General features: G+C 39.3%; 1 protein-coding gene across 4 annotated transcripts in view; it reads right to left on the bottom strand.

Moving 5' to 3' along the window:
• The window catches only part of POC1B (POC1 centriolar protein B), a 93,787-nt gene that overhangs the window by 50,696 nt on the left and 25,906 nt on the right, over positions 1-17,185 (bottom strand). For all 4 annotated transcript variants that reach the window (XM_045553270.1, XM_045553271.1, XM_045553272.1 and 1 more), the window contains 3 exons: positions 1,681-1,788; positions 1,440-1,555; positions 204-337 (listed from right to left, as the gene is read on the bottom strand). In XM_045553270.1, coding sequence (XP_045409226.1) covers positions 204-337; positions 1,440-1,555; positions 1,681-1,788 — 358 coding nt within the window. The remainder of the gene's footprint in view (positions 1-203; positions 338-1,439; positions 1,556-1,680; positions 1,789-17,185) is intronic.

Here is a 17,185-nt window from a genome sequence, read left to right as displayed (position 1 = left end):
AATAAATAATATTTTAAAGAGTTGCTTCCGGAGTATAAAAACATAGGCTTGGAAGTAAAAAAAATTTTTGTGATAGCAGCAATGTGTGTGCCATGTCTGGAAAAATAATAAAGGCATATAAATGGATCAAAACTTTAAAATATATAGTATTTTATATTTTTAATATCTTTGTATATAAAAAGCAAATATCTTAGTGTTAGTACCGTATGTCCTTGAAGTGTATATATGAGCCTTCCTTCTAAGAGATCCAGAATCTTAAGCGTACCATCTGAAGAAGCAGTGATGAGATAGTTACCCGAAGGATGGAATGATAGACAATTAACTCCACCACTGTGAACTGATTTGTAGAAAATAAAAACAGAAAGTTCAGAGAACAATTCTTAATTTTAAAGATACTCCTTTTGCCTTAGTAGCAACACTAGGTTCAAAACAAGAATCGATATAGCTCATTAAAACAAATAAGTATGTTGGCATCATACAAGATTAAGCTTCTGGCTAGTGAGACAGGATAACTAAAAACAAGACCTTGTCATGGAAAGATAATCTTATTGATCACATAACTATAAAGTCTTTGTATATATTACCAATATAACCAACAGTTGATTACTACCAGCTCATATAAGGTATATAACCTGGCCTCAAATTTAATTTAATAACCAATTAGTGGCTTGGGATTAAGGGATGAAGAATGTGAAGATATATTTGAAGAAGGGCACAGTACTGCCATCATGTTAGAAAATTCATTTCTGGATACCATCCTTCCAATAGGAGGCAGTATAACACAATAATCAAAAGTTTATTCTATGCACGTGTAAGCAGGAAGATCTAAGTCAGTTCTATCAATTATTTGAGCAAGTTACTTTCTCTCTTTAAGCCTCAATTTCCTTATCTTTAAAACAGGTGGTAACAATGATACTTCTTAGGAATATTGTGAGGATTTAGCACAGCATCTGCTACATGTTAAATACTGAATAAGTGATAGCTACTTATGTAAAATAATAATGTGGACTTAATATAAATCCAATATAAACCAAGAAAATCAGTTCACTTCTCTTTTAGTCTCAATACATAGGCATAGCAGGAAGTTGTTTGTACCAGTTATAACACCTATTTGTGCTCACACACTTCCCTGTGATTCAGAACTCAGAGTCAATTTTACTCTCTGACTTCTCACTCAATGCAGATAATCAGAGTTTGAAGATCTTACAGTAACTTATTTTCTTCTAGCCCTAAGATCATTTTTAAGGTCCCTTTACCTCCCTCTTCCCTGCAGCTTCTCAGCCCCTGCTGTTGATGAGAACCAACTATACTCTTCTCTAGCCAGTTCAAAGGCAGCCCAGGGCCCCATGGAGAGGGCCAAAACACACCAAGAAGGAGAATGAGTCCTTCCCAGAGAAGCCCATTCAATAATTGAATTTTTTTGTTAGGGAAATTGTTACCTTGATAATGCTGGAGTAATTTGTTCACTCTTATATCCCAGATTTTCACAGTTTGATCAGAACCTGCTGAAGCTATGCATGTACCATTAGGGTTAAAATCCACAAAATTTGCAAATCTAGGAGGAAAGAATGAGATGGTCTAATATTTCAATTTTTCTACTCTCACTTCTTTATTTAAATTGTTATAATTAAACATCTCCTTAGCAAACTAACCCACATAAATGTACAAGAGTGTACTTACCCTACAGAATCTGAGAAGTTATTAACACACTGCTTATTTGTGGTATCCCAAATTTTAATAGTTTTATCCTCACTACATGAAACAATTAATCTTCCATCAGGTGAAAATCTAGAAAGCAGAAGAAAGATTTGATTTGTGAAAGGTTCCTGACAAATCATCACCCTCACCTCCACACCACTGTTACCATACCACGCAGCCAAGTCATATTCTGCAAGCAACATCTTTCCCACTAAATGTCATCATGACTGACAGACCATTAAAAAGGTCAACGTAGGCTGTGTAGACTAACCAATTTTCTTTTTTCCCTTTTATTCTTTCATCCAAATAATTTAGTTTTATGTCATCTGCTCTAGGTTTTTGATTCAACTCTCCACTCCTGCCAAGCCAAGTACCTTGTATTTTTTAAAGTACTCTGTTTCTGTTATTTTCCAGTGTTATCTGTATGACCCAAGAAAGCCTTTATCACTCATCTCACCAAGCCTGTAGTGAAACTTTCTGTTAAGAAACAGACTGGTATGTTGAGAATTAAAATTAAGTGATATCACCGACAAAGAACTTAACTGCCCGCGCCTATAACTTCCTGGACTTGGGGAGGCCAGAGAGCTCCAATAGACTAAAAATAGGACAACTCATCTATACAGAAGTTCCTTCATAGACAGACCTATCATCTATACGCCTCATTAAGGAGCAAATGAGAAAAATCTCAGACGTCTTGTTTTCTGCTTATAAGCTGTCTTTCCTTTAAGATCCTTTCCAAGGTTCTTTTGTTATTTTTTTCCTAAGTACCTTTGAAAATTAGACAGAAGTGCAGAGGACCAAATAGAAAATGAAGGCTAATTTTAGACTATTAGGAAACTATGAATATTATTTTTATTACTAATATTTTAGCAATAACAAAAACCAAAAAGACAGATTTAGGTAATAGACTGATTAGGTTTCAATTTTACTTCTATGCCCAGAGTCAAGATTATTATAAGTCATCAATAGAGGGTGTGGAATATAATCGAAGGCTTTCCTTTTTGTTCTCCCCCACCCTCATTCTTAAGGTTGACCTAAAAAAATAATTCTTCCTGACAGAAACACTTGACTCTGGCATTTATGGATTCACCAGGTGAAACAAAAAGATACACAGAAGCATAATTACGTTTTATGTGAAATAATATTTAAAAACTCAACAAAATAACCTTGCAAGGAAAAATCTTCCATGCTGGGTAGTTTATCCTGACTTTATAATAACAAGTAATATATTATTAATCTTTTCCTCCAGAAAATATGTGAGAAAGATTCAAATATGAAGGACCATATTATAGAAATGCTCTAAATAGAAGAAACTTATTACATAGACTCTGGAGAAGAAAAATCTACTTAGTATGCCCACAAAAATAAACTTTGCATAATAATTGTAAATGACTAATGCAAGGAATCAAATTGTGTTTCTTAATAAACTTTTAAAAAAATTACTTAATATGAATATTTTAAGTGACAAGAATATTTATGAGAAGACTTGATTCTGATATTTTGAGAAAGCAATGAAGAAAAATATTAATAAGATGGAATGATCAGATAATAAAAAAATAGAAAAATATTCACCCTACAACATTATTGGCCGAACCCCACCACCACCATCATGTCATGATCATACCCACATTTATTGAGTACATATGTCCTAGAATAGTTCTTAAAACATTACTGATAGCAACTCATTTAATCTTCAAAATAATCCTATAAAACAGATGCTACTGTTTGCCTTAATTTACAGATGAATAAACTGAGGCACATAAAGCATCAGTAACTGCCAGAATCACTGAGTTAATAAGGGGAGGGGGTCCAGATTTGAGTCAGGCAGCCTGTTTCCATAGCCAAACCTCTGAGCCACTGTGCTTAAGTCTCTGGCGAAAAGGAAAGTTTATTCTACTGGCCACATTACTTAGAGCACTGGAAGTTGTGTGGGTTCTGTGTAAACAACAGAAAGTTCCCAAGTGGAAGGGGACCATGACGCAGTGGTCTTAGGAGGCTATAGACTATCTTTAATGAAAATCTGTGTGTGTTGTCATAAGCTGTAAGTAAAACAGGCATGGTCCCTGTCCTTGAGGAATTTATGGGGAAGATATTCACCCATTGATTCAAAGATACACCGAGCACCTGCCAGTACCTGGCACTGGGCACTGCCCTGGGTAATAGGAATGTAGTCATGAATGAGACTGATAAGATCCCTGCCCTCATGAGGCGTTTATTCTAGGGAGGAGGAAGGAGGGAGGGCACACAAATAATATAATTTTAGAAAGCGATATGAAAAAGTTTGTAACCAAAAAGGTACCAATTTGTCACTAGAAGCTCTACAGAAGAAATAGGATTTTAAAGAAACTTGTGAATGAGGAAAAGCATATATCTTGGTCAGCTAAAGATGCACTCTGAACAGGAGGGTCCGCAGCCTGGAAGACATTTCTGAGCACAAAAGAAATGAAGAGGATATGAACCTCAGATAAGTGAAGAATGCAGGCCATGGAGGGGAAGAAGCTGGTGCCCGAGGGAGAGGATGTTTCTACCTTCAACTTAAAACAACCTAAGGGCACGCAGGGTTAGGTCGGTCCCCCTGCTCTGGATACTACATTATAATCCCTGCATATATGCTCTGTAATATATTTTTTGCCTTTGGGGGGCTGAAAGCGAGGATGATAGTTTATATTTTCTCCTCCTCCCCCTTTTATGTTTCATCAGATACATCAAAAATAGGTTAATACCAATAAAACAGGCTTCTCCTTGCCCCAACTTTGATCAGGAAAGGTAAGTCCTTTATTGTCAGGGCTCAGATAACATCTGACTGGGCTGTTAATTTTAAGAATGTAAAGAAGATATAAAATTTCTACTGAGACATTAACAGATTTCTGACTCTCTAATTCACTTCTACGCAACCACCTTTTAAAACTGCCAGAGAGTGTGTCACCAAGATGGATATCACATTAGTCAACAGTGACTAATGGATCAGTAGACACGGCTGTCTGTAAGGCATTTGAGAAGTTAACTGAACGACCATTGAATCCCTTAAAATTCATTTGTACTCATTCAACAGAATGAAGAAATTCTTGAACTTCTTTCTAGAAAAACGGATTCACACATCCTTGAGAGTAGCGCAAATTATATAACAGGAGTCCTTTAACTTGGAATCTATGTAGTTCCTGAAACTGTATGTAAAATGTATGTCTATATGCACAGTCACGGAGTTATTCATTCATTACAGAACCAAAAGGGTCCATGAAAAATTTTAAAGTGCTTTCATAGGAAATCCAAATTTTCTTTTGAATATTTCTTATCATTAGTAATACTCTATAAAAACACATTTCCAGCCCTCAGGGCTCTGAGACCAAACAAGGTAGGCACTGTTCCATGTCCTGTGAGAAAAATCATTAGTAAGAGGAACTCTGAAACCTAGCAGCTCTTCAATAGGAGGAAGCAATAAAAAGTAGTGGAAATAAGACTGCCCAGTAAGCAGTCCTGAACTCTAGGGCCAATTCTGCAACTGCCCGGGTATAACCTTGTGAAACTCACAACCACACTGACCATTGTTTCCTAGTTGTATAATGAAGGAGTTTGGATTGCAGTCAGCCCTAAAATTTTCATAGACTCATTAAAAAAAAAAATTGGCAGTCTCCAAGTCTGCTTTGATAGGATATGGTGTGTTTACACACGAGGGTGAAGTTTCAGGCAATAAGCAAAATATTTATGTTTTTTTAACTGTTGGTCAGCATTAGAAAAGAAACCATCTGTTGACTACAGTAACAGGATTCATTTCTGCAACTCCTAAGAGACAAAAAGCAGATGAAAAAGATAAAAAGATTAAGTATGCCATGAAACATGCTAATCATTTGTTGCCTCATTTACTACCTTTGTGCCCAGACTTCACTCTTGGAATCTCCACTCGTAAGTATAACTGCCTACTGGGCGTCTCCTCTTGGATACACTGCAGGCACTTCCAACTCTGAACTTGTCCAAGTATGAACTCATCCTCTTCCTCCCTAGACTGCTCCTTCTCCAGTGTTCTTTTTCTCAGCAAATGGTCTCTCAAGCCAGAAACCCAGGAGTCAGGCTTGCTTCCTCTTCCTCCTCCACTTCCTCCATCCCAATCCATTATCAGGTCCTGTCTCCGCAAACCATAATCGGTCTTGCTACCTTCCATTCTCCACAAGCAACAAAAGTGACAGACGATAGATAGATAGATAGATACTTTATTCATTCATTCATTCACTCATTCATTTAGAGATAGGGCCTCGCTCTGTCACCCAGGCTAGAGTGCCATGGCATCATCATAGCTCACTACAACCTCAAACTCCTGAGGGGTTAAGTGATCCCCCTGCCTCAGCCTCCTGGGTACCTGGGACTACAAGTACGTGCCACCACGCCTGGCTGATTTTTACTATTTTTTGTAGAGATGGGGTCTTGCTCTTACTCAGGCTTGTCTCGAACTCCTGGCCTCAAGCAATCCTCTGTGTCAGCCCCTCTGAGTGATAGGATTACAGGCGTGAGCCACCACGCCAGGCCTAAAAGTCATCTTTAAATCTTAAATCAAATGTGGTCACTCTTCTGCTTAAAACCTTTTGGTGGTTTCACATTTCCCTTGAAGAGAAGTGTGACATGCGGACCACTGCCCAGTCTTCTGTCACTCTCCTCTCCTGGGCACCATCCCCGTCTTCTCTTAGGTCCTCACTCTTGCCTTATGTTTTTCCTCACATGCTGGTCCCTGAGCCTCAAACACGGCTCCCTACTCTTTACCTAGCTTTAAAATGTAGAAGGATTTTACACATCCTTCAAGTTCTCTGCTTCTATGTCACTTCCTCAGAAAAAGCCTTCCTAAACACTGCACCCTAACTAGGTCAGCACCCCAGGATGTGTTCTTACAGTAGCCCACATTCACAGTTAACATCTCACTTATGACTAAGTGGTCTGTTTGCTTGCCTAGAAGAATGTAAGCTCCAAGAAGAGAGAAACCACATCTGTCCCATTTGGTGTTCTATCCTCAGACACAATGCCTGGCATTGAGTAGGTCCTCAGTAAATATTTAGGGAACAATAATAATAATAATAATAAAAATAAAAAACAAACTTTTTGAGGGAATTAGGGCTAACTTAATATTATATATAATCAATGAGACCTGATAAAAATCTTTTCAATTTGTTGCACAATAATGTGAATGTACTTAATGCCACAGAACTGTATCTATAAAAATGGTTAAAATGGTACATTTTATGTTATATATATTTTATCACAACAAAAAAAATCTTTATACTGCAGATAATCAAAAGATCACTTGTAACCCTACCAACAACTGAGAATTAAAGGCAGATTTTCCCCCTAAAATTAATGCTCAAAAAGCAATAATGTTAGAAAAGTTTTCTACATTAACTTCTACTTATTTTTGACTGAGAACACTATAAACATAAGTTATCTCACAATATACATTATTTTTAGAAATTTAGGGCTACAATAATTTTAACTTTTAGAAAAATTCTTTTGCAGCTAAAGAGATGGTATTTCTCCCTTACATATATATTTAGAATGATGCTTTCTTCATTCATCATTAAAGAAAAATTATGTTTAAAAATTGGGAAATACAGAAAAATTTAAAAGTCTAGAATCCTATCACCCAAACACATTCACACTTAATATTTTGTGTATGACAGGTATCTAACCTTTTGTTCATATGTAGATCTTTTATACTATAATCATGAATTTTGTACCACTCATGTAAAAATATTTTCATGCCATAACTTACATATACTCCCCTTTTAATGGCTACATAATAATCTAAATACATTTAACAAGTTTTCTTTATCTGGAAAAATTGGTTATTTCCAATTTCTCATTATAAATTATACTGAAAGCAATACCTTTGAATACAAAGCTTTTTCCTTTGAATGCAAAAGAGTATTTCAGATAAATTTTCAGTTATAGAATCACTATAACAAAGACTCCTGATATATTTTGCAAATTGATTTCTAAAAATACTATCCTGCTGGGCACAGTGGCTCATGGCTATAACCTCAACAACTGGGAGGCCGAGGCAGGAGGATTTCTTGAGGTCAGGAGTTCAAGACCAGCCTGGGCAACATAGCAAGACCCTGTCTCTACAAAAATAAAAATAAAAACTACAGTAATCTATTTTTTTTTTTTTGCTGATCATGAGACCTGAGAAAACTAACTTATATTTTAAAAGCATGAATATATTTCTCAATATATGGCACATTTTAAAAATATTTCTGTAAAGTAAGATACCTAGTCATAAACAATGAGTCCAGAGAATTTAGCTGTTCATCTCCCCTTGTATTAATGGACACCATTTCTGTGACACATGGAATAAGTCTGGGCTCCAGGAACAAGCTTACAGTAAGTACTGGGCATGGAGGCAGACAAAGAATTTAATTACCTAAGTCCATGGCATACATTTAAAATTCAAATACTAAAAGGAGAAATAATTGCTGTGTTGATCCTATACATTTATTTAAATACATTGTCCATGCCCTGGAAGAGCAGTACTACTTGGATTATTTTTATTGTTTAGTTGTTTAATTCGTCTACAGTTTTTTTTTAATGTATGGTATAAAATAAAGATCCAACTTTATATTTTTCCAAATAAAAATCTTAACCACATATTAAATAGTCCATACACTGGCTGAGTGCAGTGGCTCACACCTATAATCCCAGCACTTTGGGAGGCTGAGGCAGAAAGATAGCTTGAGGACAGCAGTTTGAAACCATCCTGGGCAACATAGTGAGACCCCAACTCTACAAAAAATAAAAAAGTTAGCCAGGCATGGTGGCACTCGCCTGTAGTTCCAGCTCCTCAGGAGGCTGAGGTGGGAGGATTGCTTGAGCCTGGGAGTTCGAGTCAGCAGTGTGCTATGATCAAGCCACTGCACTTCAACATGGGCAACAGAGCAAGACCTTGTCTCTATTAAAAAAAAAAAAAAAGTCCATACATTTCCCCACTGATTGGAAATGCTACCTTTATCATAAGTTCCCATATATACGTGGGTCTGCTTGTGGGCTTTCTATGACCTATTTTCCTAATCCTGTACTATTTTAATTACTATAGTTTCAATTATGTTTTGAGAGCTGATCGGACAAGTTTCTTCTAATTATTTTGTCAATTCTTTCTTGGCTACCATTGCTTATTTATTGCATTCATAAGCATTTTGAAACTGGCTTGTCAGGTTTCACTAATTCCTTTGACAGAACTTCCAATTCCAGCAATGGGAGAGTGATGGTTATCAGACTTACTCTCCTACCATAAACAAGTATACAACTGGGCACGATATATGAGGCAACTGTTTTTAGGCACTGGGCAAGAGATAGCATAGGGTTGTGAATCTTGAGATATGGGAAGCACATAAGAAGAGCATAAAATCCATCCCAGGTTGTGGCCTGGGAGTACTTTCTAAACCATGGTACAAGGAAGCAGAGCCCAAGGAGACAATAGCAGTCTTAAGGACCAGAGGAAATAGAAGTCAGAATTGGAAGCTGCTAAACAACTGGAATTTTGAGGACAGGGTATGAGGGAGGACCTATGAAGAACAGAAACCCGCCAAATTCTGTCTATGAGTCCCCTCAAGTCTTTGGTCAAATACAAAGCTGCTCATGCACAGGGCAACAAGGCTTGGCAGAGAACAACTACTGGGAGGCTGTGAGCTGAACAAAGATTACAGCAGTTACATAGTACTGAGAGATGTTCAAGTTCTGACCAGACTTTGCTGAACACTCTAGGCATTCTGCAGAAACCCTACAAAGGCCATTAGTATTACAGCCCATGAGTAAAGACTACTGTAATCTATCCTACATAGGCTAAATCCAAGCCTCAACAGAATCTAGCTGGATCAGCAGAAATTTAATTTCTTACCAGAACAAAACCGAGCACTCTTTATAAAATGATAGCATAATCCATACTCTCAAACATTTAGCAATGTTTGGGCATACAATAAAATCACAGGACATAGAAAGAAGCAGAAAAATTTGATCCAGATATGGCATAGATATTAGAATTAGCAGACAAAGACTGTAAAACAGTTATAAATATGTTCAAGGATTTAAAGGAAAAGATGGGCACCATGAACAAACAAATGGGGACTCTCACCAGAGAAATGGATAAGCTTAACAGCAGATTGGACCCTGCAGAAGAAAAGACCAGTGAACTTGAGGATGGGCCAATAAAAACTGTATAAACTAAGCATAGAGAGAAAAAAAGTTTTTTTAAAAAATGGATAAAGCTTCAACATACTGTGGAACAATATAATGTGGTCAAACATAAATTTGGAGTCTCAGAAAGAGATGAGAAAGGAAATAGGTAAGAAAAATATATGACAAAAAGACAAAAATGTTTCCAAATATAATGAAAAATATCAATCCATAGATCCAAACAGTTCAGAAAAATACAAGAAAAATATATAAAACCGTATGTAGGCCCATCATGGTCAAATTGCTAAAAACAAAACAAGACAAAACAAAAATCTTACAGGAGCAGAGAAAAAAAGATACATTATATACAGGACAATAATATTAAAATAACCACTGACTTCATATAAAAAACAATGCAAATCAGAAGACAATGGAATTATGTCTCAGTCCATTTGCCCTGCTCTAACAAAATACCACACACTGGGTAGCTTATAAACAACAGAAATGTATCTCTCACAGTTCTGGAGGCTGAGAAGTCAAGGCACTGGCAGATTTGGTACTGGGTGAGGACCTGTTTCCTGGTTCATAAATGGCATCTTCTTGCTGTGTCCTCACATGGCGGAAAAGGCAAAGGTCTCTCTGGGGCCTCATTTATAAGGGCATGAGTCTCATTCATGAGAGTCCTCAGGATGTAATCACCTCCCAAAGGTCTCATCTCTTAGTACCATCACCTTTGGGGTCAGAGTTTCAACATATGAATTTTGAGGGGCACACAAACATTCAGACTATAGCAAATGACATCCTTTAAGTACTGAAAGAAAAACTACCCACCAACCTATAATTCTACATCTCAGTAAAAGTACCCTTTACTAAGGATAAACAAAAAGCTGAGAGAAGTCATCCATCACCAGGAGACCTGCACTACAAGAAATCAAGAAATGGTAATTGAAGTTTTTAGGATGAAGAGACATCCTACCAAATGGAAATTTTGATCTACGCAAATGAATAAAGAGTGCTGGAACTAGCAAATATGGAGGCAAATATAAAAAGACTTTTTTGTTTCTTATTTTCTTTAGAAGAAAATTGGCTGCTTAATGTATTGTGAACTTATGCCATATGTAGAAGTAAAACTGTCAAAAAGTGGGTAAATGGAGATATATTTTTGTAAGTTCTAACATTATATATAAAATGGCATAAAATTAATTCAAGAGTAGACTGTACTAAGTCAAGGATGCATACTGTAACCTCTAGAGGTTACTGCTAAACAAAAAAAAAAATTAAAGAGTAAAGTTAAAAAGTCAACAGAGCAGATAAAATGGAATACAAGGAAATATTTGATTAATCCAAAAGAAAAGGAGGATAAAGAAACAACAAACAAATGGAACAAATAGAAAACAATAAGATGTAGACTTAAATCCAATCACAGGACAAGTTACATAAATTTAAATGGACTAAAAGGCACTTAAAAAGGCAGAGATTTTCAGAGCAAACTACTTTGATTTTTTCAACAAACTCCCCTTGCTTTAGTTCTAGGACTCACTGAGCAGCCTTCTGATTATATTCTGACTTTGTTGGCAAACGAAGAAGGCCCTGATTAAGGAATGCAAATGTTCTAGACTCTTTGGCAGTCAGCATTGTCATTATAAATAAGTAAACTGGCAACTGGTTTATGTTTCAGATTCTCGTAAATGTACTAAACATGACACAGTTCCCCCTGAGTCCTGACCTCTGGGTATAAAGTGAAAATGGGACTTCTAGGCCTGCACACCTTTGGAAGTCCTGGATTAGGATGACCTCATCAAGGCTAAGTTCCCACTGAAAGATGCACACTCTGGGAAGCTGGGCGTGGATGGTCAATTGAGCCCTCTGGATGTTGGTCTAAACTCTCTTGTTCTAACTGCAGTAAGATGAGGCAAGAAGAAAGATTATAATAAATGTATGAGAAATAATCTGTGAGCATGTTGTACAGCTGTGGTCCCGGAGCCTCAGGGCATGGACCAGTAGCAGTCTGTGGCCTGTTAGGAACTGGGCCGCACAGCAGGAGGTGAGCAGTGGGTGAGCAGTGAAGCTTCATCTGTATTTATAGCCACCCCCACCACTCCCATCACTGCCTGAGCTCCGCCTTCCCCCATTCCCTGGTCCATGGAAAAATTTTCTTCCATGAAACTGGTCCCTGGTGCCAAAAAGTCTGGGGACTGCTGTGTGGCAGTGAAAAGTTGCCAAGAAGATGAAATCCTTATTCATAAATTTAACCAAATTATTTATATCAAAGAATATTCCTCCAGGGAGCCCTCTGCCGAGTTTCACATGAATTATTCACTCCAAACAGTAAGAAAACAACTGATTAAAAAAAAAAAAATCCCTCACAACCCTAAGGTATCAGAAAGATACAGGCATTCCATTAAGACTAACTGTGCTGAGTAAGCAATTTGTCAATCTGAACCAGAGTCAACCAAAAGGGACAAAAGAAAGTAGTGAAGCCACATAAACATCTGCATGCAAAACATGCATGTACGGTACTCCTGGATTTGCTATAAAAGATTCAAAAAATGACTCTTCCCTGAAGAAACTCATGAAAACTCCCACCAAAGTTACCTGCACATTAGAGGTCAACCTAACTCTGCTCACCGACCTTTCATTGATTCATTCAACCACATTTTTGCACAACTCCTGACTCTTCCCCACCCTGTAACTAACACTTTTCAGTGCTTCTCACACCATATCTGACTCTATCTTGAATACTCTCTCCTGATACCTCCCTCCCTCAATGCACACAAGTCTTGGCTCAAATGTCACTCAGTAGCTAACGCTTTCTATGACTTCTGTCCGTAAAAGTGCACCTCCCAGCCCCATAATTCACTATCTTCTTACCCTACATTATTTTTCTCCAGACCACTTATCATTAATATATTTGTCATCTGTCTCCCTTCAGTAAACTCCATGAGAATAGGAGTTTTGTCTGTTTTACTTTCTGCCATATCCACAGAATTTAGAACAGTGCCTGGCAAGAGAATACAACATAAATAAAATGCTAGTAATTCAAAGTCTAATAGGGAAGAGAGAACTAAGCTGACAAACTTCAGAAACAGGGCAATGTAGTAGCATAAAGCAATCACACTAAGCTTGGCCTGGGAGAGTCAGAAACATTTCTTGGAGGAAGAGATACAGAGCGGAACTGTGCAGGAACGGTGGAAGCAGGGCGCAGTCCGGGCATGGAAGGCACCATGTGTGATGGCACAGAACAAAACAGACCATTCACGCCTGAGAAACCTTGTATGGCAGCAGAAATGTGAATGGTGAAAGTGACAAAAGAAAGGCAGGTTGTAACAGGAAGGCAGAGCATACATGCCAGGGCAAGGAGTTGCTGAGCAATAGCACGACCAGATTTGCTTTGTACAAAAGCAGGGATGAAGGGAATCTGCAGTCAGGATATTTAAGAAATTATTGCAAAAGTCTCCACAAGGGCCAACAATGCCAAAACCCTAAGGCAGTGGTGTTGAGGACGGAGATAAAACAGGTGTCTTGACTAGATATGAAGATCTTATTTTTCTAAAACTCTGCTCCAGTATCACTTCCTATGGAAAGCATCTTATTTTAGGAAAAAAAAGCAAAGGAAATTTTTTAAGGCTCACCTCTTCTTCCCTCCCCTTCTCCCTCCCTCCCTCTGTCTTCTCTCACTCTCTCTCTCTGACACACACACACACACACACACACACACATTCTGATACTTTTAGGTATGGCTGTATCCAGAAGCCAGACCATGTGATTAAACAATTCATCCTGTCTTCCTCTCTCACAGCTCTGCTCTCCTCTGAATCAACATCATTTTCAGGTCAGTTTTTTGCCCACAGTGTCCCCCAGCAGTTACAGGCTTAAACAAGCCTAAATGCAGCAGTCCAAGAGGAAAGGCATGAGGTATAAGAGGGATATGCTATGCCTGAGCTGAATGCCTGCTACTGGAATTGGAGATAGGGCCACTCCAGCATGTGACAGACAGAGGGATGGAGAGGGAATCCTGGCTCCTCAGGGAAAATTCGAGCACCACTAGCAGAAAACAGGGAATCGGGGTTAGGCGGACAGAAATGCAGAATTCCACCATTGCTTTCTCCTCTTGAACTGAGAAGGGAGAAGAACACTTTGGGTGGCTCCTCCCCAACTCCAGAGTTTCTCCCTAACTGGAGCTCAGCTGGAGGAGAGGCAGTCTTCAGGCATCACTCAGTCCCAAACACCACACACTTGTATTTCTCATCCTGCACTGAGAGATGCCTCACTACCCTCGCTTTCCACGGAGGCTGAGAGCAGGGAACCAACTTGCTCAAGGGTAACGCTGTGGTGCAGGCAGGCACATGAACATTACCTCGTCCCACTCCACTTCCTGTGCTCTGACCACAGCTGAAGAATGGACGTTCCCAGGGCACACTATGTTCTCCAGGCCACAGAGCTGTGCTCCTCTGATTCCCTCCTTGCAACTCTTTGCCCACCCTCCTCCCACCTGACAAACATGCCTGCTGCCTCCTTCTCCACTTCCCTTTCCTCAGATCTGGGCCTTGTTAAAAGAAAAACTTTACACAAATTAAGTTTAACGGAGTTTAACTGAGCAAAGAACAATTTGCAAATTGGGGGCAGCCCCTGAACCAGAATAGGTTCAGAGAGACTCTGGCTCTGCCACATGGCTGGAGAGGATTTAGGGACAGAAAAAGGAAAGTGACGCACAGAAAACAGAAGTGAGGTACGGAAACAGCCCGATGGCTCCAGTCTGAACAGTTGGCCATCTGCGACGGGTGGAAACTCGTGATCGCCACAGGGGAGGGTTACAGACCGTTCACACACCCAGTTAGGCTCCCCCTCACTATGTAGGGAGAATCCTTTAGGCCAGACTTAAAATATGTAGGGAGGCAGCTGTAGGCTACACTTAATTTAACAGCCTGGAATGTCTTCCTTGATTTTTCCTCACACAAATCTAGTTCAATGCCTCACTCATTTACTTGTGTATCACCTTGTGTATCATTTTCCCCATAGTGTACATCATTTTATAATTATTTAGTATCCCTTTTTTTCCATTGAACTATAGGCTCCCTGAGGCCAAGACTCTATTCATCTCTATGTACTTAATACAGATATGTGGGACATAGCAGGGGCTATGCTATTAAAGGTATATTTTGAAGACCAAAATTTTACATTATCAGTGACTTTTTATAAATTCTTCTGTCTTGCATTAGTGTTACCTTCTTTATTAAACATTTATATTCTATATAGATGATTCAATACAAGGGCAATAAATAAAGTACCCCTAGAATTTACTTCTAGGAAAGATTTTCTCTTACATGGAAAACATGACAGTATTCCTTCTTGTTATTAGAAAATGAAAACTATGTCAGCCACCATCATTCCATCATTCCGCTAACAGCTCAGCCGCAGGAAACTCAGTTTACGTGATTCTAGATAGAGTTGGCTGCTCCTTCCCTCCATGACTGACATATACGTAGGTGTGAGAGTTATTATAAACCACCTTCATTCTTTTTGGAAGGAAACAGAAGCACATAGTCCACACTGCATAAATAACCTTATTATTTTTAGTTGGAGTGTAAACAGAGTATTCTGTTTTGCTTAGTTAAATCAATATTTGATGTTTTTGCTTATTGTTGAGCTCCCTGATAAGGGATGTTTCCTTTGCCAAACATACCCAGAGTTGGCTCCTAGTGGGGGCTACAGAACTCTTCCTTCCCAGTACCTGACCCAGCTGCCTGTACCTGTCTGTTCTCTGGCTCTTCTTCTTATTTACAACATCATTTTATAAATAAACACAAATGATTTGACCAGCCTCTTGGGACCTCAAGGTGGAAAAAAATTATCCCACCTAAGGAGATTCTGGCCTGTCAAATTAAGTTTAGCCTACAAAATTATCAACTCAAGTTATACCCTATCTTTAAAAATTAAGTAAGAATGAGATATCCAATGATGATGACGAAGATGATGACTAAGATTTACATAGTGATTACCATGTGGGAGGCACTACTCTAAGTGCTACCTGGGTATTTACTTATTTAAAGACCACAACAACCTATGTGGCAGGTAACTACCATCATGATCCTAACGTCACAGCTGAGAAAACTGAGGCACTGAGAGGTTCGTTGACTTTCCCAAAGGTCACACCATTGACAAGGGGCAGGGCTGGGATACCAACCTGTATATTTAGGGCCAGGGTCTGTGTTTTTCACCACACAGCTATACGGCAAATACAGAAATAATAGAGATGCCCAGAGCCAAAAGGTGGCTGAGAGCTTTAAGAGAAAAAAAACACTATTGACTAAAAGTGAGATCTTTTTGTATTCGTCTTATGCTCCTTACCACAGGTTATAAGCAGCACCTCCTGAGGAATAATGTCCCACTGGGAACGTAACTAAGTGAAGAGTGTGGCTACAAGGCGAGGCAGAGAGAACTGGCTCCACCTGCCACTCCAGCACAGCCTAGCTGGGGACACCTGGCTTGTTATTTCACACAGCAGGCACAGAGTACGGTGGCCACAGGGGTCACAGTTTTTCCCTAGTGACCACGTCTGTGCCATGCCCCCTCCTTGTGAGAACTGTTCTCTTTCCCCAGGCCTAGAACATAAGCTTGGGATGATCCCTCCACCCTGGCCAGGGTAGCTGGTTCAGCCAGGCCCCGACCTACACTGAGGCAGCCGCAGTATTTCACTGCTGGGCAAAGGGATGGGCCCAGGGCTCCAGTGGGGCCACAGTCACCCCTGGCACTTTTCTAACTGGAGCTGGGAGAGAGCAGCGTGTCCCCTCCTGTCACAAAGCTACGAGGATTGAGGCCTGGAGCTGGCATGACCTCACGCCAGCACGTGTGACAGAACAAAGCCAGCATGTAGAGAAGCCCTGAGAAGAGATACAGAGACCTGGCAGTCCTGGAGCCCCTGGTCCTAGTGTTCCCTTCCCCGCTCCAAACACATCAGCCAATTAACCACGTGGAGGACAGAAAAAGAATTTCGGTTTCTGTCACTTTCAGCTAGGTGAGACCTCACTTCACCTCTCTGAAACTCAGTTTCCTCATCTGCCAAATGGGAGAAATAAAACAATCCTTCTGTCTGATGCACTATAAGTGTTTTGGCACCGTTTCTTATGAATAGGAAGGGCTCTGTGATGTTAGCTGACAGGTAATAATGACACCTACATTAGCACTTGCCTACCAACAGACTGCTGCCAGAGTCCTCCCGATTCCTCTTTCTCTGTCACACATCTGATGTCACAGCAGGTACTGCAGATCGTAACTTCAAACTTCATCTAGAATCTAACTGCTTCTCGCAATTTCCACTGGACCACCTTGGTCCAAGCTGGGC

The sequence above is a fragment of the Lemur catta genome, chromosome 6 (assembly GCF_020740605.2).
Source record: "Lemur catta isolate mLemCat1 chromosome 6, mLemCat1.pri, whole genome shotgun sequence".
Classification (NCBI taxonomy): Eukaryota; Metazoa; Chordata; class Mammalia; order Primates; family Lemuridae; genus Lemur; species Lemur catta.
Note: the sequence above shows the minus strand (reverse complement) of the source record. Positions and strands in the feature narration are given on the sequence as shown.